The sequence below is a fragment of the Narcine bancroftii genome, chromosome 7, assembly GCF_036971445.1.
Source record: "Narcine bancroftii isolate sNarBan1 chromosome 7, sNarBan1.hap1, whole genome shotgun sequence".
In the NCBI taxonomy this organism is placed as follows: Eukaryota; Metazoa; Chordata; class Chondrichthyes; order Torpediniformes; family Narcinidae; genus Narcine; species Narcine bancroftii.
In genome coordinates, this window is record NC_091475.1 from 40,130,938 (window position 1) to 40,152,791 (window position 21,854).

General features: G+C 45.7%; 1 protein-coding gene across 1 annotated transcript in view; it reads left to right on the forward strand.

Annotated features, from left to right (window-relative positions):
* LOC138738796 (protein FAM124A-like) overlaps positions 1–11,662 on the forward strand; it is a 109,250-nt gene extending 97,588 nt beyond the window's left edge. Inside the window, exons 4-5 of the mRNA XM_069889726.1 lie at positions 2,157–2,878; positions 8,107–11,662. Of these exons, the coding sequence (XP_069745827.1) occupies positions 2,157–2,878; positions 8,107–8,946 (1,562 nt within the window). The 3' untranslated portion in view covers positions 8,947–11,662. The remainder of the gene's footprint in view (positions 1–2,156; positions 2,879–8,106) is intronic.
* The last annotated feature ends 10,192 nt before the right edge of the window (positions 11,663–21,854 follow it).

A 21,854-nucleotide genomic window follows, 5' to 3' on the forward strand; every position in this document is an offset into this window, starting at 1 on the left:
AAGGTGCCAAGGTTTCAATTAATTCTTATTTTACATCAACAGTAGCTTTTGTTGGTGAATAATTTATCTCAAGGGCACTTTAGGCTATAACCCCTTACCTGTTGGCCTGTTCTCTGACTCCTTTCCCCCCTCCCCCATCTTTTTTTTATTCAGACATCTGCCATTTTTTTCTGATATCTGACAAAGGCCCAAAATGAAGGTTACCCTTTACTTCCTACAGATGCTGCATGGCCTGCTGAGGTTCTCCTGCACTCAGCCTCAGCATCTGCTGACTTTCTTCTTTAACATTTAGGAGCTCATGAGATGGTTATGATTTATGTCTGTGTTTAACTAGAAATCAAAAGGTTGATGATCAGAACCTTGTAATGTGTTTCCTGTCATACAGGAACTGTATTTAGGTGTGTCTTATTATCTGTACAAATAGTTTAAAAAATGCATTTTTTAAAGTTTAGTTGGATGCCCATCTGACACGGCAGAAGGTTCTGAATATTGGATTGCTTGGTCCTTCTATGAACATCACCAAGCGAGTTTTCCAGGCTGTGTCTCCGGTTGTTGGTTGGTCTCTCTGCTGTTGCCCCAGACAAAGGATGCTTTTCATGGATGTGCATGGGGGATGTTTTCTTCAAGAGGCTGCATTGTGTACTGAGCTTTTCACTGGGTGTTGTTTGTTTTCCAGCAATGGGGCTGGTGGAGATGGATGTGCTTAGTCCTTCTTAAAGAAGCTAGTGAACAAAAAGCCAGTCATAAAGCTGCTCGTACATCGGATTCTTGTGGATCATTGATAATGGTTGCACAGGAGATGTGTGCAGAATTAACATTGAATCAGTTCACTCAGTCCGGGTCATGTAGCTAATTTTTTCAAGCTGAAAGTACAATATTCTTTTGCCAACTTATCAGATCCCGTTGATATCTTGGGGAGTGGAAGAGGGGAAAATAGATTATATTATCTTATAATCATTTAGGATAATGCAATGCTATGACAGCACCAGTGACCCAAGTTTAAATCCACTGCTGTCCTAAGGAGTTTCTCCCCATGATCTCGTGGTACTCTGATTTCCTCCCATGTTCCATAGACCAACAGTTAGTAAGTTAATTTGTCACATGGGTGTATTTGGCTGACATGAACTTGTGGACCAGAAGAGCCTGTTGCGGTGCTGTATCTCAAGAAGTTTTTTTAAATTATATTTAAGATCAAGGGAATAGAAAGGTGATTTTGGTCAGCACTTTACAAGATCTTGGTGACACCAAGATTTGGCAACAGCCCAAAAATTAGTTGTGCTTTTCAAGTGAGAAGTTAGGGAATGCACCTGTACACAAATAACAGTGACACAACTAGTAGAACTACTGCCTCACACCTCTAATGAGTCGGCTTCAATCCTGATCTTGGATCCTCTTTGCAAGTTCTTCATGTAACTGCAAGGGGTTTCCTCCTACATCCCAAACAACCAAGGGTTGAGATTTAATTGGCCACTGTAAATTTCCCCTCATTATAAAGGTGGGTGGTAGAATCTAGGTGGGGAATGTGCAGGGGGAGGGGGGGCCTGATGAGAATGAGGGGAGAATGGGTGCTTGATGGTCAGTGTGGGCTCAGTGGGCCAAAGGCCTGTTTCTGTGCAGTTAGTGATTAAAGAGCTGGAGAATGTTTATTAGCAAGTTACAGAGAACTTCCTAAATGGGTAATAAAAATAGATTGAATAGTAACTTTCCAAATAAAATGGGATTGAGGTTATTGAGGAAAACCAGATAAGTGGGGTTTGGGTTGGTAGCTTTCTCAGAGAACAAGAGCTATGCCACATCCTTGTATGGGGCACCACTTTAATGCCGCCTTCTCCTGGAATGATTTAAAAAAAATTTTTCAGAGCACCTTTACACAAAGGGTAATGGGTATATAGGAAAGCAGCCAGAGAAGGTGGTAGAAGCAGGGACAACTTTAGTTCATTGAGACAGGTATGTGGATAGGGAAGGTTTAGAGAGGGATATGGGCCAAATGGGGGCGTGGATGTTGGGCTGAAGGACTTGCTTCTACACTGTATGATTCAATAACATGAGCAAGATTGACCAAATGATTGGTAGTGCACTCTATGAAGCTGCAGTGACTGACACATGACTTTCCCTCACTCTCCCCTTGTTCCTCTTCCCCCCCCAACCCTTTGCAGGTGAATTGTGCTTGGAGAACATGCCCGATCCCTTCCTAGTCACCATGCATATCATCACTGACCCAGGCTGTGCAATGGGCCTGCAGAATGCCATCGACAGCCTGGTGAGCTGGATCAAGCCTGGCCTGGGGCTGTTTGTTGCCTCCGAGCGCAGCTGGCCGCTGCCAGCAGTGGGTGGCGCTGAGCCAGAGCAGCCAGCACTGGCCGTGGTGCTCTCAGTCCACAAAGGGTGTGGGCAGTGGCTGCATGAGCCCTTCCTCCGCCCGCCATGGCGGTACCATCACACCGAGCACCTCAAGGGCTGGAACCACCCTTCTGAGGCCAGGAGCCAGGACTTCTTCACTCTGGCGGACCACACGGTCCTCTGGGCTGTCAGGCAGGCATGCCACACTAAGGGAACCATCCACCTTGCCCTGTACTGCAGCTTCGACAACTTTGCTCACACACTCGGCATGTACCGACTGATCCTGAGGCGCGAGGCGTCGAAGCACCAGCTGGATACCGCAGTCTTCACCATCTATTCCAGTGAGGATGTCGAGATCCAGCTCTCACTCAGGAGGCTGCCAAAGGGGCGCCGCCCCTCTCCCAGCCAATCAGCTCTGCTGGAGTTCAGAGTTCACAACCTTGGCTGCCTTGTCCCCCTCCTGCCTCATCCCTGCAGCCCCATCAGTGAGAGACGGTGGCAAACCGAGGATCATGATGGCAACAAGCTCCTCTTGCAGGTACAGTTGCCCCTGTGGCCAAGGAACAGAGCATATTGTTTAAGGTGCATTTTCCACGTCTGAATTTTTGAATTGAATGGAGCAAAATCCGATCTGCTAGGAACTCAGCGATGGGAGAAAAAGGATTCTGGTCAAACCCTTCAAGACTGACAGTACAAATTGCCAGTATAATGAGGAGAAGGTGGAAGGGGTGGTACAGAGGCCTGTGGAGGATTAGTGAACAGGGAGGGGTGAAGGATGCTGGACAAATATGGTGGCAGAGGCAGTTGATTGGCAGGTGCCAGTCAAAGGGAGATAGAGGCAAGAGTGAGAAGGGACCCACTGACCCATTTTTCCTCTGGTCCTGTGTCTTGCCACCAATATTGTCCATCATCCTTCAGCCCTTCTAGTTCACTGATTCCCCTATGGTACCTGTCCCACCCCTCCCACCATTTCCTCATTTATCTCCACTCTGCACTCTGTCTTGATAAAAGATTAATTGTTCTTTTATTCCCACTGATTCTGCTTGACCCGCTGACTTTCTCCAGTAGATTGGGTTTTGCTCCAGATTCCAGCATCTGAAATCTCTTGTGTGTCTGTTGAATTGTTTATTGTCATGTGTACTGAGATACAGTAAAAAGCCTTATTTTGTGTACTATCCAGGAAAGTCACCTTGCTCAGCAGGTGATGCAATAATAAGGCAACAGTTATAGGAATGGGATTGCAATAAGTCAAATAGTGCAGAGTATAAAGTACAGATATGTAGTGCAGGATGGCTGGAACTGTGACTAAGCAGCTCTTCTTGCTGTGCTTCCCACAATTCACTATCCATCAAAGTGTATCTCACTTAGAGTCAAGCATACAAGAGATCACATTCACTGTTTAAGGCTGTAACCCTCAGGTTTTGTCCTGAAGTTTCCAGAGAATAAAGATTATTCCTTCTGAACTCTGTACCAAGATAACCGGAGGACAAAAAAAATCAAACAGGGTAATTTGGAACAAAAAGAAGCATTGTTTATTGGTGAGAAACATTTTGGCTGTGAGTTACACAAGTCAGGCAGGGGTCACATGATTAAAAATTCAGGAACATGTCCAATCGGAGATGGCAACATGTTACAGCTGGACCAGCCCAGGGAAGGGTTCTCCCAGTGGCCACCCATTTTACTTACCCATCCTATTGTAAAGCTGACATGCCTGTCCATGGTCTCTTGTACTGCTAGACTGAAACCACTTGCTTATTGGAGGAGCAGCACTTCATCTTTGTCTCCTGTTTCTGTTAAATCTCTCTCCTCCTCCTCCTCTGTCTCCTTTCACAGAGCCATGAGCATGTCTTCTCATATTTAATTAACATCTTTCATTAATCAGCATCTTTTGTCTGGACTCCTCCCCCTGCCAGTCTTTAGTCTTTATTCTGACACCTTCCTTTCTTTGCTTATTCCTTGAAAAACAAGTCAGGCCCAAAAAGTCAGTAATATATCTTTACCTCCATTGGATGTTGCGAGACTGGCTGGGTTCCTCCAGCATTTCTGTGTGTTTTTAATACAATCACAGTGTCTGCAGACTTCCATGTTTCACTATGGCCAGCTTGAGACTACCAATCTAATCCCCATTTCCCGATGAGGCCACTGACATTCCCAAATAAAACCCACACCAGGAAGGAAATGGAGAATCATTTTATCAGCATGTCACAGGGTTTAATCCACCAAATCCCCCTCCCCACCCCCCCTCACCTCCCCAATTTGGCTATGCATTATTCTGTGATTTACTGCCTTTGGACTCAGAAGCTCTCCCTTTGCACTATGCACCTGTTTTAGACACAGTACACAATTTCAGTAATACTTACATTTTTTTGTGGATTAAAATGCAGATAAGAGAAATGAAATTTTTATATCCCTGCACAGACATGCATTTATACACCCTAAGCTCATCCTCTGCCTCCAACCCAAGCTGCTGTAAGCAGTGTTTGGATTTCTGTGTGGTGTTGCTTCAGTCGGTGTTCGGGCCCATTCTCCTGAAATGTGGAACAACACACAATCTGCAATGAGTTGAGGTGCACCAGTGGGAGAAAAAGAACCTTTAAGGTAAGTGGTGTTGCTGTGTGTTTGGAAGCTTACCACTGGGTCAAATATGACAGCAGGGTGATGCATTGTCTGGTTTAACCACCTTTGTCAGGATGAAGATCAGAGGTAGAGCTTCGGGGAGACCAAAGTCAGTGGGTCGGTCCTGATGTTTAGTTGGAGCAGGTTTCTGTTCATTCATCATTGGATAGCAGACAGGGAATGGCTTGAAGGAGGTGGTACAGAGAGGGTGTAAAACCTGGGTTCCATCAGTACAGGTTTAGAACCTGGTGACTTCAGATGTTGTTGGTGAGGGCAACACTCATCTATGCAATTGGTGGATCCTTGGTGAACACCAAAGTTGATGTATGTGGGAAGTGATGATACAGATGAGAATTTAACTTGGCAGGTTCAGAAGTACAACTGTCTAACCCATTGCCTTTCGTCTCAGTGAAACTCAGTCATTGATCTTCCTCCTAACAAATGCAGTTAAACCAGACAATTCTTAACCCTGCTGTCATACTTGACCGTGTGGGTAAGCTTCTGAACTCATGGTCACACCACCTATTTCCCAAGTAGCCCAAATCCACCAGTGCCTCTTCCCATACCCATTTGCAACCTCTCAACTGTTCCCCTCATGCTTCCTTGTTCCATAAACTTGAGGTCATTCAGTGCTTTGCAGTAAATGTACCAGTTTTTATCTGTCCCACCCACACTAACTCTGGCTCAGCAAGCATAGTTTTTAAAATGTTCACCCATTTCTAAGAGGCCTCATTCCTGCAGTCTTCCAGCAAGATAACTCCAGTCCAATTCCTCACAACCCTGATTTGATTATCTCCTTGGATTTGGTGTGTTTTTGACTGCTGGAGCTCCAGGGTCTGGCATTGACTCATCCCTTAATTTCAGTTTCTCTCTTTGTAAATGATCTGCAGTGTACAACCTTTGCAAAAGCTTTTGGTGATCACCCCAAGCATCTCCAAACATTGGCTCAGTATCAAATTTCATTTGATAGCACTTGTGAATCATTTTACAATGTTGAGGGGGCTAAATAAATGCAGGTGGTTGTTGACGAAGGCTTTTTTAACATCAGCAACCTTTAAAAGCAAAGCTAAGTATTTGGGTAACAACATAACATGATCGTGGCCTTTCGATATCTGCTTTAAGTTGTCACTAAGTCTCCGTGATGTTGCTCACTGTTGATCATGTGTATGAGTGGCCCAGTAGAGAATTGGCCTTTGTTGTATCACTCTACGTATTTCACATGGATTTACAGCACTTTCTCTCTGGCACACACACAAGCAGGAGATACCAGGCTGTGCTAGGTAACCCGGAGTGAGTTAATAGGCTTTAAAGGCTTTGGCTCTGCAAGAGAACCGATTAATACATCATCTAACACACACTTAGCATTGAGAGCCCTCCACCCAAAATGGGAAGTGTTTTCTCCATTTGCCCCCTTTTGTGGGTTTGCCTTGGTTGCATGCAGAAATCTGGATAAATCCTATCTGGACTAAAGGCACAATTTGGACATTAGCTGTAAAATGGCACAAAATTGTCTCCAGCTTGGAAGGGAAGTCATTGCAAAAATGGATCCTTGCTCACAGGCCAGAACAGTAGTGAGATTTAGGTCAGTCACTCAGTTGTTTGGATGCCTCAGCAACAGAGAAGTCACTGAAATAAAGATTGGGCCCAGGTCTACAAAAATTATCTTCATGCAATGTTCATCAAGTAAATGCTTGCAATAGGACAACCTAAGCATTGACTTAAGAAAGTCTTCAACCAAGGCAGGTTATGAGAAGAAGGAGAAGACAGCGCCGTTCACCATTTCTTTAGAATGTGGCTTGAATATTTAATGAGCACGTTCATTGAGTGTAGCCACTTCTATAGGGAAAGCAACTGTTAGATGCTCATAAATGATCAAATCACCTATAAACTATTTTAATTTGATCGCGGGATAAACACTAGTGTGGATGCTGCGGAGAATTTCTCTGCCTTTTTTTTTAATCAATGCTGTTGGATCTTATGCTTGTCAGATAGGCCTGATGATGTCTCAGTGTGAGCCATTTTAATAGTTGCTGCTATCCCTTGTAATGTCAGCCATCATAATGTGCTCAGGTCCCAATCTATGTCCTCCTGCTCAAGGCAAGGTCAATAGTGTGGCTGCTTGTCTTTCACCTACCTTCCAGGAGCAGAAGCTTATCACCCACACCAATGTTGTATGGTCAAAAAGAATTTTAAAGAGCATCTATGCTGTTGGAAAGCAAGGAGAAAGAAGCATAATCCTATATACTGCAGCAAAATGTGGCTGCAGGAATCACAATGGCTTAATTTTAACCACAAAATGGCTGTCAATTTAAAAAGATTTATACTCCAGGATTGTTTCTGGTTCATATTCTAAATGGCTTACCCAGCTGCATGTGAACCATCTAAGGGTTGTCTTCTTTCTTAACGACAGTTCTTGACATTTAACATTAGCTCTTGCCTTGTGTAAACTATGAATTTTTTTAAATTAACCTGAGCAGCTATATGAAGGAAGAAAAGCTAATAGAATATTGGCCCTCAGCTCAAGGGAAACTATAAATAGAAAGAACAACTTGATTTTTCTGGACATTTGATTTCTCCCTGGGGGAGGAATGATGGAAGAGACTGGGGCCCCAGGACAGGAGCAGCAAGTCTGAGATTCACTATGCAATCAAGAGATAACTTTTAGCTTTCTCCATGCCTTGGGTTCTGTTGTCTACAGATGTATTCGGGTTCTGTTGTCTTATGGATATATTGTGGCCTATCCAGGCTCTGAATTAGCCTATTCCCTATCTTTCCATGGTTTGCTATTTAGTATCACCAGCTTTGCCTATTTAAAGGGGCTTGCTTCCCAGGTACTTGATACACTCACTGGAAGACCTTTTCCAGATGGCATAAGTTTCAATGCTGGTGGACTGGGGCCAGTAACTGCTTTACACATGGAAGTCAGTGAGTGGCCCTCAACTCTTGATCAAAGTGTACTTTTCCTATCCTGCCACACAATCTCTCCCATCCTCCTGCTCATTGGTTGATTAGAATGAGTTTCATTACATTTCCATGTGCAGAAGGCCAACCACTCCATTTTGCCATCTTTGTCCACTTAACACCAGACATTGAATATTTAGTGCAGTAAGCACGTCGATGACCCTTGTTGTTGCTCCTTTTTCTCTGTAGGTACGGGATTTAACCAGAAGCCTGTGCAGAAGGAGAGGAGTCCCTCAGAACACAACAGCAAGGAGTCACTCTTTCACTCCTTCATGCACCATCCTCCCTCAGTATGTAGTCAGTGCGCCAGAAAGATGTGGTCAATGCCAGCCTATGCGCCAGAAGCCCCAGCTGACAAAGGGGCTGACCCGTTTCCATGGGAGCTCCCAAGAAGATCTCTGGGGTGGAAACCCAAGGGGCACCAACATACAGGACAATGGTGCCTCCAGGTCTTCCCAGGCAGCCCAGCGCAGTAAGTCCTTGTTCTGTCTGCCAACCTTCACTGGATCAGTGTCCTCTTCCTCATCGCTGGGCGAACTGGCACTCTCGCTGCGGGAATGCCATAAGCCAACCAGAGTCCCAGCTCGAGGCATTGGCCCTGCAGTCACTGCGCAGACTGTGGACAAGCCAGCAGAGACAGAGGTTGACACAGGTCTTGCTATCTCCTGCTCTGACCTGTCTGACTCCACGCTGGATGGCTTCAGCCAGGACTTGAATGTTGCTCTTCCTTCCCTGTGGAAATCCAGCAGGAAAACATCATCAGATCTCCTCAATTCCTCAGGAAGCCACCTCTTATCTTCTTTCTGTGAGTGGCGCTCCAGTTCCTTCCCCCATTTCCAAGAGTTCTCCCCCTCCAATCTAAAGCCGTGCACTCTATCCCCCCGGGATCCCATTATTACCTCTTGGCTCCGTCACAAACCAAAACAACCCTCTTCTCCAGCAGCAGACTGTGCAGCAGGGAAAGAAAGAGGTCCCAAAAGCCAACAGCCCACCACTCCCCATGACACAGAGCAGGAGTTTTACATCTGACCCATTTTCTGGGCCTGGGTCTCCTTCCTGATGTCACTGGATATGGTGAATGGTAGAACACAAACAAGTCCTCTGGTTATTCTGCTGTAGCCTTACAAGTGGGAGACCTGCTGAGTTCATAGAGTTATCCAGGTCGCCATGCTCCTGGGGATTATGGTGAAATTTGGACCTTATTGATTTAACAGATGTAGCAGTTCAGTAACATCAAAGGTGAGAAGAGCCTAACAAATCAAATTCAGAACTGGCCATACTTGAGTTATCCAACACTGCATACATGCCAGAAATCCATCCAACATTCACAGGTATAAGAGTAAAAGCATGGTCATGCTGTGTTCACATCCAGAAATATCCTGCTGCCAAGAATTAACCTCCTGATGAAGGGGGAGAGGGGATGATGTGGTGGGAAGTGTTCTCAACAAATGGAAATAAAATATTTTTTTAAAAGTTCTCAACAAATGCAAAGTGACAAAGGGCTGAAGAGTTTCTCATGGAAGTGAGACAGAATTCAAATCAAGTTTATTGTCATCTGATTGTACAAGTGCAACCCAACGAAACAGTGTTCTCCAGACCTCTGTGCAAAAACTTGCAGACATACAACCAGATGTAACACACATACAGACAAATAATACATATGCAGGACAAGTTGGTTAAGAGTGGGAGTTGAGGACAGGGTAGGAGGTGGTCAATGGATCCAACATCGTCTCTTGGCACTGGGGTGACCTTGGGGAACCAGTCAACCTGGAAGGATTGCCATGATTTTCCACAAAGGAGGACACTGACACTTGAAAGAATAGCAACACAGCACTTTGGAGCGTCTTGGTGGTTATTGGGAGAGGAAGACAAGAGTGTCCACTGGTCTCTTGAAGATGATTGGACAATTCTACGAGAAGCCATCGACTAAAAACCTTGTTAAATGTTTCCCCTCGGTTCATTGTTTCTGATCACTCTACATTCTCTGTGTGATCCTTGTATCATTTGTACAACCTGATAACAAGTTAATCAAAGGTCTGAGCCAAAGGTCCTTACAATAAGAACACTAATCATATGTATTAGATGCTGAGAGCTTGACTGTACCAAATACGTTCTCTTTTGTCTCGCAGAGCCTTGATTATAAATTAACTGGTTGATTTACATGTGCCAAATGCAGATTAAATTTGCTCACAATGCTCCTTATACCTTAAAGAATAAAGTGCACCACTGTGCCCAGTTTATACTCCTTTTACACAATGATAATCCTAAAGCTAGCCAGCATGAGCTTTATGCATGCAAGACAGGCACATCTTACCCAGAGGCAAGAGAAACTTGAAAGCAAGCAGGTTCCAAGCAGTTAAATAGCAGTGAGAGTGGTGAGTGGTCTTTTCAATCTCTCCATTAGCCAATTATCACTAGTCAATAAAAAGATGGGAAGGGCAAGCAGAGTGGTCAGTGAGAAGCGGCCCAGTATAGGAGTGGTTGTTTGCGGCTTTGGCTTGAGAAGCTGAGGACACGCTTCTTACAGGTAAGGTCAGGTAAGATCTTTGCAATATTAACAAAGAATAGGTAATGGAGGTGGCGGATAGGGCAGTGAAATGCTCCGAATACAGGATGTGGAAAATCTGGGAGAGCACAATTATTCCTGATGACCACCTGCCAGAGATGTAGCCAGCTGCAGCTCCTTCCAGACCAAATTAGCTGGATGAACTCTGGATCATTCAGGAGGCAGAAAGGATGATAGACAGGAGCTAAAGTCAGGAGCCATATAGCTGGGTGACCTTTCAGATAGGAAAGCGGAATAGGCAGGCATCGCAGACCACTACTTGTGGCCCTTCCCCTCAATAATGTATACTCTTTTGGATACTGTTGGAGGGTGGGAATGATCTACTAGGGACAACTTGTAGTGATCAGGTCTCTGGCACAGTCTTGCCCCTCGGCTCAGAAGGGAAGGAGGGAGAAAAGTAGAGTGATAGTGATTGGGGGGTTTGATAGTTAGGCCAACAGATATCAGGTTTAGTAAATGAGATCAAGACTCCCAGATGGTATATTGCCTCCCAGGTTCATCTCCAATAGAGTCCACAGCATTCTGAAGTAAGAGGGTGAACAGCCAGAGGTCGTCATCCACGTTGGTACTAATGACATAGATAGAAGTAGGGATGAGGTCCTGAAGGAATATGGGGAGTTAGGAAGGAAGCTGAAAACCTCAAGGGTAGTAATCTCAGGATTCTGCCTGTGTTACACACAAGTGAGAGTAAGAATAGGAAGTTGTGGTGGCAGATAAATGTGTGGCTGAGGAGTTGGTGCAGTGGGCAGGGGTTCAGATTTATGGATCTTTGGGATCTTTTCTGGGGAAGGTATCTTTCTTTCTTTGGCTTGGCTTCGCGGACGAAGATTTATGGAGGGGGTAAAAGTCCAAAAGGGCAGGCTGCACCTGAAATGGAGACAGATCGTGGCAGGCATGTTTACTTGAGCTGTTGGAGGGGCATAGGAACCAGATTGTGAATGCAGAGAATTGGGCAGAAGGTGGAAAGGATGATGCAATGTGTTGTGAGTTTGTAAGGAAGGACAGGTAGGAGAAGAAGCATAAATGTAGTCAGAGGGTTTTAAATGTGTCTGTTTCAATGAAAGGAGTATTAGGAATAAAGGAGATGACCTTAGAAGAGCATGGATCAGTACATGGAATTATGATGATGTGGCTGTTAGAGACTTGGCTGGCAGAAGGACAGGATTGGCTGATGCAGGTTCCAGGGTTTAGATGTTTTAAAAGTTATAGGGTGGGGGGGGGGGGTAAGTGGGAGGAGAGTAGCATTTTTGATCAGGGATAATATCAAAGCTGCAAGAGGGATAGATGGGTCAGAATTTTTCAGGTGTGTTCAAGAAGAATTCCTGACACAGTATGTGGACCAGCCGACAACAGGAGAGACCACACTGGATCTAGAACTGGACAATGAACCTGGAGAGGTGAGAGACCTTGTAGTGGGGGAGCATTTCAGTGAATGGTGACTACAACTCCATGAGCTTAGCATAGCTACGGACAAGGATAAAAACAGACAAGTGGTAAAGTGTTTAATTGGGGAAGGGCTAATTATGATGGGATGAGGCAGGAACTAGGAAGAGTAAATTGGGAGCGGATGTCTATGGGAGAAATGGGGGGGAAAGCATGGAAGTAATGTGGAGTATGTTTAGGGATCATGAGTGGGTTCTGGATAGGTTTGTCCCACAGACAGGGAAAAAATGGTAGGAAAATTGAACAGTGGTTGACTAAAGAGGTGAGGCAGCTAGTGAAGAGGAAGAAAGAACAGGAAGGACATAAGAATTATATGGAGCTTGGAATGAACTTGGGAAAGGACTCAAGAGAGCTCAAAGGGGGCTGAGAAGGCCTTGGCCAGTGGGATGAAGGAGAACCCCAAGGCATTCTATGCTTGGGGGGAAAAAAAAGGATGCAGAGTGAAGGTTAGGCCACTTAGGGATAAAAGAGGAAACATGCATGGAAGCTGGGGAGGTCCAAAATGAATACTTTGCACCAGGGAAAAGGACCTTGATCAAGGTGAGGTCAGAATGGACAAGCTTGTGTTGAGATTAGGAAAGAGGAAGTGCTGGATCTTAAGATTGATAAGTTCTCAGGGCCAGGCATGATATACCAGAGGTTGCTGAGGGGAGGGAAGAAATAGCTGGATCTAAGATCTATGCACCCTCCTTGGCACAGGGGAAGTGCCAGAGGATTGGAGAATGACAAATGCAGTCGCCTTGTTTAAAGAGTAATCGGGAGAATCCTGGGGAAAAAAAAAGGAGTAGCACAGGTTAAATCCCAACCTGCAGTGCTGCTGTGTGGAGTTTGCACATTCTCCCTGTGACGGTGTGGTGCTCTAGTTTCCTCACACATTCCAATAATGTGCAGATTGACAGGTTGAATGGCAACTGTAATTTGCCCCTAGTGTGTGGGTGATGGAAGAATGAGGTTGAATAGCGACTGTAATTTGCCCCTAGTGTGTGGGTGATGGAAGAATGAGGTTGAATAGCAGCTATAATTTGCCCCTAGTGTGTGGGTGATGGAAGAATGAGGTTGAATGGTGGCTGTAATTTGCCCCTAGTGTGTAGATGATGGAAGAATGAGAATAAAGTGAAATTAGCTCACCATTAGTGAAAATGTGTGTTTGATGATTGGCATGGTCTCAGCAGGAAGAAAGGATGACTCTTTCTCCATATTAATAATTGGGTCCCTCAGCTGCCAATAAAACATAAATTAAAAGAAAACTTTCTCCTTCCTTGCTGTGGGGATTATGACATTATTATTAATTGTTTGGCCTGAACCCCTGCTAAAGATGGAAACCAACCTTGCTTTTGGATCATAATCATCCTAAAACTGCAGTAAGACTCTTGGAAGAAGCCAATCACCCTTGCAAAAACATGTCAGCATTTGGGGAAATAAAACTGCATTAGAAAGCATGATAAGCAGGCAAGATATGAAAACATTGAACACCTTCCTCCCTGACTGCAAATCAAATACAATCCAACAACAAGCTAGGGTTCTCCATCATCCACACAGCCAAGTTTCTATGGAAATATAGGGCAGCAAAAGTTTTCAACGTGCATCCGAACAGATTGGAATTCACTATGTGTTAGGACTCAACCAATCTGATCTGTACCATTCTGATGGGACAAGAACAATTCTCATTTAAATAAGTGTTCATTTGACCTCAGGACCTGTCAAGGATTTTACAGCCAAGTTTCCCCAAGATGTACTCACCGCAGTGGTGGAGGAAACACAATGCACGTAGAGCAAGGTTCAAGCAGCAACAGTGAGATATGAGACCACGTCATTGTTCTGGAGGTGCTGTTGGAGCATCACTGAGAAACATTTGTGGTGACACTCCATTAGGCAGGCGAACCAGCCCCGCATGTCACACACGTGGTGGGGCAGCCAGCCAAAATTGCACCATTGGGGGTTTCTTCCCAACCATGGCACCAGGCTTAGAAGCCTGCGCTCTGCGGCCCACGTGATGCCCTGATGATGTCCAGACCCACGGCGCGGTTCTCAGCCAGGTCCGGGCGGGAGAGTAAGAACAGCTAGGCAGACCTCAATAAATCAGTTTTGCTCACTGAACTCAACCCGTTTGGTTGTGGAGTTATTCAGTAAGCAGAGTAGCTGTCGTTACATTGGTGACCCCGATAGGTTCAAATGCCTTTGAACCCGTTATGAATGACTCCTCAATCAACGCTATAGCCATCAGGCTTCCTGACTTCTGGTTACAGGAGCCTGAGACCTGGTTCAGCCACGCAAAGGCTCAGTTTCACCTCCACCAGATTTCATCAGATACAACCAAGTTTTATCATGTGGTCGCCATCCTGGACCTGGCCACCGCCAAATGAGTGCTTCACCTCGTCCAGCACCCTCCCGCTGAAGACAAGTACGGGACCATCAAGTGAGTGCTCAATGGCTCCCTCGGCCTCTCCAGGCACCACCTTGCTGCTCAGATGCTTCACCTTGACGCCTTGGGAGACAGAACTCCAATTGTGTTGATGGATGAGATGCTCGTGCTCATGGGTGATCACACCGCCTCCCCACTCTTTGAGCGCATCTTCCTCACCATATGTCCCAGGAGAGCTTTGACGATCCCAGGAAGGTTGCTCAAAAAGCTCAGGAGCTATGAATTGAATGATTCCCAGAGGGCTCAGCAGTTTAGCTACAAACCCCAGGCATGACCCAAGCCTTCCTCTAGCGCTGCAGAGGAACACTTGGCCCCTACAGGGGCCTCAAAGTGCATAGCCAGAAGCAAGCCATCCACTTCAGGCCTCTGCTTCTTCGACCAGAGCTGGGGAACCAAGGCTAGGAAGTGCCATCAGCCCTGCTCGTTCCAGGGAAACGACCAGGCTGGCCACTGTTAATGGCTGGCCAAGAACACCGCCTTCTCTACCTGCAAGATGCAATCAGCAGCCGACGCTTCCTCATAGACACCGGGGCCAAGATCAGTGTCATCTCAGCCACAGCCATTGAGTCCCAGATCCGGCCTTGAGGGCCTCCACTCCAAGCAGCCAACTTGATGGAGATTCGAATGTATGGTTCCAAGACTGTCCACTTCCAGCTCGGCCAGCGGAAGTTCTCATGGAGGTTCACCGTTTCGTCTCTCTGAACCTCCATTCTGGGTGCCGACTTCCTCCTTGCCCACGGGCTCCTGGTCAACCACCAAGGTAGGTGACTTGTCAATGCCTGTACCTTCCAATCCATTTATCTCAACGCCTCCTGCACAAACCAGCCGCAGATGGCTATGGTCAGCGCACCCAAGGATGAGTTCCAGCACATCCTGGATGAATTCCCGTCCCTCCTCAAGCCGCAGTTCTCCGCTGCCGAACCATGCCATGGGGTGTTTCGTCATATCCCCACCCAAGGCCCGCCAGTCCATGGCAAGGCATGCCAGCTCCCACCAGATAAGCTTCAGATAGCGAAAGAGGAGTTCTCGCATCTGCAGGAGCTAGGGATCATTCGATGCTCTGACAGTCCTTGGGCCTCGCCGCTCCTCTTGATCCCAAAAGCTTCCAGTGGCTGTTGCCCCTGCAGAGATTATCGATGGCTTAATGACGCGACCATACCTGACCGTTACCCGATCCTTCACATTCAGGACTTTACAGCCAACCTGCATGGCGCAAGGGTGTTCTCCAAGGTCAACCTGGTGCGCAGATATCATCAAATCCTGGTGCACCCCGACGACATCCCCAAAACGGCCATCATCACCCCCTTTGGCCTGTTTGAATTTCTACGAATGCCTTTCGGGCTCAAGAACGCAGCCCAGACCTTCCAACACCTCATGGATATGGTAGGCAGAGATTTGAACTTTGTGTTCATTTATCTGGATGATATTCTTGTCACCAGCAGAGACCGGGCACAACACAAGTCTCACCTGCGCACCTTTTTCGCCAGTTCGGGAAAGAGTCCATGCAGTTCCTGGGCCATACCATCACAGCCGAAGGAGCTACACCAGCTGCTACGAAGGTCTCTGCAATCAGGGTGTTCCCACACCCGGACGACCTCAAGGGGCTAGAAGAGTTCACGGGTATGGTCAACTTCTACAACCGATTTATTCCAGGTGCTGCACACATCATGCAGCCACTCTTCACCCTCATCGCAGCCAAGGACAAGACACTTCCCTGGACCTCAGAGGCAGAGTTTACCACCAACATTCAGCACAAGGCGGGGAAAGACAACGTGGTCACCGATGTGCTCTCCCGACCAACCATTTGCTCGCTGACACCCGGGATAGACTATAACCAGCTTGCCCGAGACCAGAAGTCCAACAAAGAGACGCAGACCTTCAGGACAGCCATCACAGGCCTGCAGTTCCAGGACCTCCTGACTCCTCTCAGTGATGATACTGTCCTGTGCGATGTCTCTATGGGCACCCATGACCAATGGTTCCCCAGCAAGTCTTCCACCATGTCCACAACCTTTCCCACCCTTCCATCAGGTTCACAGTTCATACGGTGGCAGAATGGTTCATCTAGCACGGGCTTCAAAAGCAGATTGCAGACTGGGCCAGGACCTGCACCCACTGCCAGCTTTCCAAGGTACACAAGCACACCAGAGCGCCCGTGCAGGACTTCGAACACGTCTGAGAATGGTTCAGCCTGTACATGTGGACATTGTCGGCCCCTTACCAGTTTCCCGAGGTAACCACTACCTTTTCTTGGTGGTAGACCGCACCACTCGCTGGCCCGAGGCGATTCCAATGCCAGATGCCTCTGTGGACTCCTGCTCCCGAGCACTTCTGACCGGGGTTGGGTTGCCCAGTTCGGCGTTCCGACCCACCTCACCAAACGAGGTGTGCAGTTCACCTCCGCGCTCTGAGCACAGCTCGCCAACAGACTGGGAATCGAGCTGCATCACACAATGGCCTATCACTCACAGGCCAATGGACTGGTTGAGTGATTGCACTGCCACCTTAAGTCGGCACTTATGGCCCGCCTCACTGGCCCCAACTGGGTGGATGAGCTGGCTTGGGTACGCCTGAGCATCCGCTCAACACCCAAAGAAGACCTGCAGGCATCATCGGCCGAGCTGGTCTACGGTGCACTGCTAGCCCTGTTCGATGAGTTTATCAATGCACCTCACAGCCCTCAACAGTCACTGTACAGTTTACTTCCCCACCTCCAGGCCCAGTTGGACTCCTTCACACCCCCACCACCGCCCAGATATGACACACAGGCCTCCTACGTCCCCAGCGAGCTGTATTCCCACAGAATATGTCTTTGTCAGGCGAGGCCCATCCACAGCACCCCTTCAAAGACTGTACGAAGGGCCGTACAGAGTCATCCAGCGTTCAGAATCCACCTTCACATTGGATATCGGTGGTAAGAGGGAACTGTTAACTGTGGATAGATTAAAGCCAGCACGCCTCGACCCCAATGAACAAGTGGTTGCGGCACAGCCCAAGAAGTGAGGCCATCTGGCAAAGAAGGACATTGGCGCTGGTTCTGGGGATGCTGTGTGGTGGCACGCCATTAGGCAGGCGAACCAGCCCCGCATGTCACGCACGTGGCGGGGCAGCCAGCCAAAATAGCGCCATCGGGGGTTTCTTCCCGACCGTGCCACCAGGCTTAAAAGCCTGCGCTCTGACGATATCTGGACCCACGGCGCGGTTATCAGCCAGGTCCAGGCTGGGAGAATAATAACAGCCAGGCAGACCTCAATAAATCAATTTTGCTCACTGAACTCAACCTGTTTGGTTGTGGAGTTATTCAGTAGGCAGAGTAGCCGTCGCTACATTTTGGTGTTTTCCTTCAACTGGGACTTTTGTATCCCTTAAATCTATCTAAAAGGAAGAGTAAGAATGGATCAGTGAAGCAGAGCCAGGTGATACAGTTGACGTGCTGCTTCAATAAATTTTAAATCAAGCCATCTTGTGGAAAAGCTTTCAAAATTATTGTCGTGCAGACAATCCTACAGAATCAAATTTGGAACAGTCCCTAAATTCACTGATGAAATTCATCACCTGTGCTTCAAGGATTACACTGACAATATTTTTTTTTTTTTTTTTTTAAAAAGGTTTGCTTCTTGAAAAAAAAATTGGGGATTTTGATACTCAACTTCAAGCTGAACACAAAGATAATTTCAGATTTGCTATATCACATAGGAAGCTGGAGAAAGTAAATTAATTTTCATTGCATTTAGCACATTTAATCACATAATCATGATGGCATGTTGCACAGGTTGCTTTATGGGCAATATACTAGTGGACAATATATGACAGGAAATCACAAAAATTGGTTACTGGTATATTTAAACAACAGCACATGATAGGAAAATTTTAAAGTGATTTTCATGATCAGCAGCACAAAATCCATAAAATAGAACCAAATGTGTTTAGGAAGAAAAATCGAGTTGAGTCCAAATTATTTAAGTCCATGCTGACTATCAAGTTCAGATCTATACTATGATAGACCCAAAGGACCCCAAAACCCAGCAGCAATAGAAAATCACCAAGACAAATGGTTACTTAAGCAAAAGTAGTTTTTAATTTTCTTTAAACATAAAAACAGGATCAAATTTTAACTTATTGCTAGTAACTTAACCCCCTTCTAATTCTGTGCATGTGTATGTAATGTGTGTATAAGTTCAGAAAAGTTCTTTGATTCACAGTCCAATCTCACTTCTCAGTCCTCCAAGTTCACCAGTATCAGGCAATTCTTATACTGTGCACAAAATTTAACATTTATGAATGTTCACCAGGCTTTGGTGCTTGAAAGGTAAATGGTTACTGCTCAGGAAGTTTCTTGTCAGTTTTCAGAGAGAGATTTGTTGCTCGTTAGACACACACAAACTGATTCCTTCTGATCAGCCACTTCAGTGTCTTGCTGAAGAAACTTGCCCCATCAGGGTTTTCCAGATGATAACCTCCATCTTTCAGGTCATCACAGAGTACCTTTTCTGTTTCCCTTATCTCAGGTGAAACATTGTACATCCAGTCTTCTCCTCTTCTATGGACCATAAGGGTTTTGAACAAGCTGAACTAAGAACTCACAACCCATCTTCAAAATGGGGTTTCAAGCAAGCTTCCAAAAGCCACTGCAGAAAACCAGCAGTCTCTCCCTCTCTGTCACATTCAGAGAAAAACCTGTTTGACTCTCTCTGCTTGCAAAACCACATAATCTTCTTAGAACAGCAAATTGCCACAACAGATCGCTGACTCCAAAATCAATTCATGAGAGATCTTGTCAGTTTACCCCTTCCATTTGCATCTCATTGTGAAGTCCTTCAGCAAAGCAGTTTCCATTGTCTTTACGAAGCCTTTGGTTTGAGCAGAGCTCTTGCATTTTACATGAGATCTGTTTTGAAGTGTTTGTGTTCTACACTAAAAACCCCACAATCTAACGCTCCCAAAAACAAATGTATACATAATATAAAATATAACATAATCTGTCACAATACAATCACTCGCTATTTCCATACACTGGCAATTCAAGTGCTTGTTACTGTATATTTAGGCGATTAAGTCGACCAGCAGATAGGTTGACCCCTCCCCTTCTTTAGCCTCATGTTAATGGTTTTATGTTATATCCAGTGTATAAATCGACCCATTTTTCGGGCTGTCCAGGCCTCCCAGTGTGGTGCGCTGTTAACCAGAATCAGACACACACAAGGTAAAGACTGTACAACAGGCTTTAATCCACAAAGACTTCCACAGACCCAGGCTGGCTGTAGCTGCAGTAACTCTGAGTGAGGCTTTGGGAGGGTGGCGCAGGCTTATATCCCAGAGGGTGATTGACACCTGACCGGGTGGGGCTTGATCCATTTAGGCTGACTGATTAACAGCTGGCCAGGTGTTGTCCTGTCCCCTTACATTCCTGCAGGTACAGAGGTTGCCCCCTGCAGTTGGCTGGCAGTACACTCCAGCAGGTTCAGGTGTTGCCCCCTGCAGTAGCAGGGAGGTACTTCCAGCATCAACATACACCGATTCGACATAAATCTGTTTTTTTTTGGTGAATTTAAGGTCTCAAAAGTATATCCAGGGTATGTCAACCCCCCCCCCCCCATAAACATAGGATCTCCAGTTTTGGATACCTTTGCTAAAGAGGGAGTTATGTTTAATCCACATGAACTGTACAATTGAATTTGATCATTAGAGATTTCAAACTTCTTTAAAGCAGGTTCTTTTTTACAGTTTTGTGTAATTTGCTGGAAATCAGTTTTCCCACTCGACATTTAGAGTAATTACCAATGCTGAGTTTCCTGCCATCAGCATCCTGGGGGCTATCAATTAATTGGACCAGTGATATAAATACTATCACCACAAGAAGCTGAATTCCTGAGGGAGGAATCACGTGATGGAGTAGTGGCCGGACGGTGAACTCCAGCCCTCTCCAGAAAAGTCGGGAAAAACGAGAGAAAGTACAAAGGCACAGAAATACAAGTTAAAGAAAAGTGAATATAAAGGTGGAAAGAAGATGGAGACAAAAGGAGAAAAATCAAAATCAACGGAAAGAAGAGAGGAAGAGAAGACAACGGAGGAAAAAGGTGAAGGCCTTACCTGTCCGAAGAGGCCCGCTGTGGAGAGAAGACCCCACTACCTCAGGTCGGTAGAAAGAGAACTACAACAATGGCTCACAGAGCCGAGTAAAAGTGCGCAACCGCGCATGCGCGAGGAGTCGCGCATGCGCGATGCGCATACAAAAAAACACACCGACGGGAGGGGGGACCAGCTGGGGAGTCGATCTCCACAGCCGGCAACGACAGCTGCAGAACACCTGCAGCAAGAAGACACCACAGAAGACAATGGAAACAAGAAAGAAGAGGAGGAAAGGGCAGCAAAGAAACAACAGATGGTCAACCTAGAGGAAGAAGAAGAGGAAGAGGAAGAGTACAGGGAAATAGAAGAAGAAAAGATAGGCAAGGTAAAGGAGGTACTTGCTCTTGTTAGAGGATACATGGAGTCATTTAAAGAATGGCAAACACAGGAATTCAATGATTTAAGAAGAAGAATAAACAACACAGAAAAGAAAATAAATAAAATGGATATGACCTTAACAGAAATGGGGAAAAAAATGGACAAGATGGAAGAACGGGCAATAGCAGCAGAAATGGAGGTAGAAGACTTAAAAAAGAAATTGGAGGAATCTAATAAAAAAACTAAAGAGACACAAGAATTACTAGCCCAAAAAATAGATATAATGGAAAATTATAACAGAAGAAATAACATAAAGATAGTGGGCCTTAAGGAAGATGTAGAAGGCAAGAATATGAGGGAGTTTATAAAAGAATGGATCCCTAAGGCCCTAGGATGTCCAGAACTACAGCAAGAAATGGAAATAGAAAGGGCACATAGAGCATTGGCCCCTAAACCACAACCACAACAAAAACCAAGATCTATTGTAGTAAAATTCCTAAGATATACTACAAGAGAAAAGGTGCTGGAGAAGACAATGGAAAAAGTAAGAGAGGGCAACAAACCACTGGAGTATAAAGGGCAAAAAATCTTCATTTATCCAGATATAAGCTTTGAACTCCTAAAGAAGAGAAAAGAGTTCAATGCAGCAAAAGCGATTTTATGGAAGAAAGGATATAAATTTACACTGAAGCATCCTGCGGTATTGAAAATATTTATTCCAGGACAACAAAACAGACTATTCTCGGATCCAGAAGAAGCACGAAAATTTGCAGAACAATTACAAAAATAGACTGAGGGATGAAGACGGGTAATGAGAGCAAAAATTATCACGATTGATATGTATGTGGGTAAAGACAAAAATAGACTGAGGGATGAAGACGGGTAAGGAGGGTAAAAATGACCACGATTGATATGTATGCGGGTAAAGAGGTACAAGAGTGAATAGAGACAACGGGCATATGTGAAAGTATCTGTAATTAGAGGAAAACATAGAAAGTATAGACAAGAATTAATAAGGGAAGGTAATGGAATAGAGAGAATAAGGAGGGAACTAAAAGA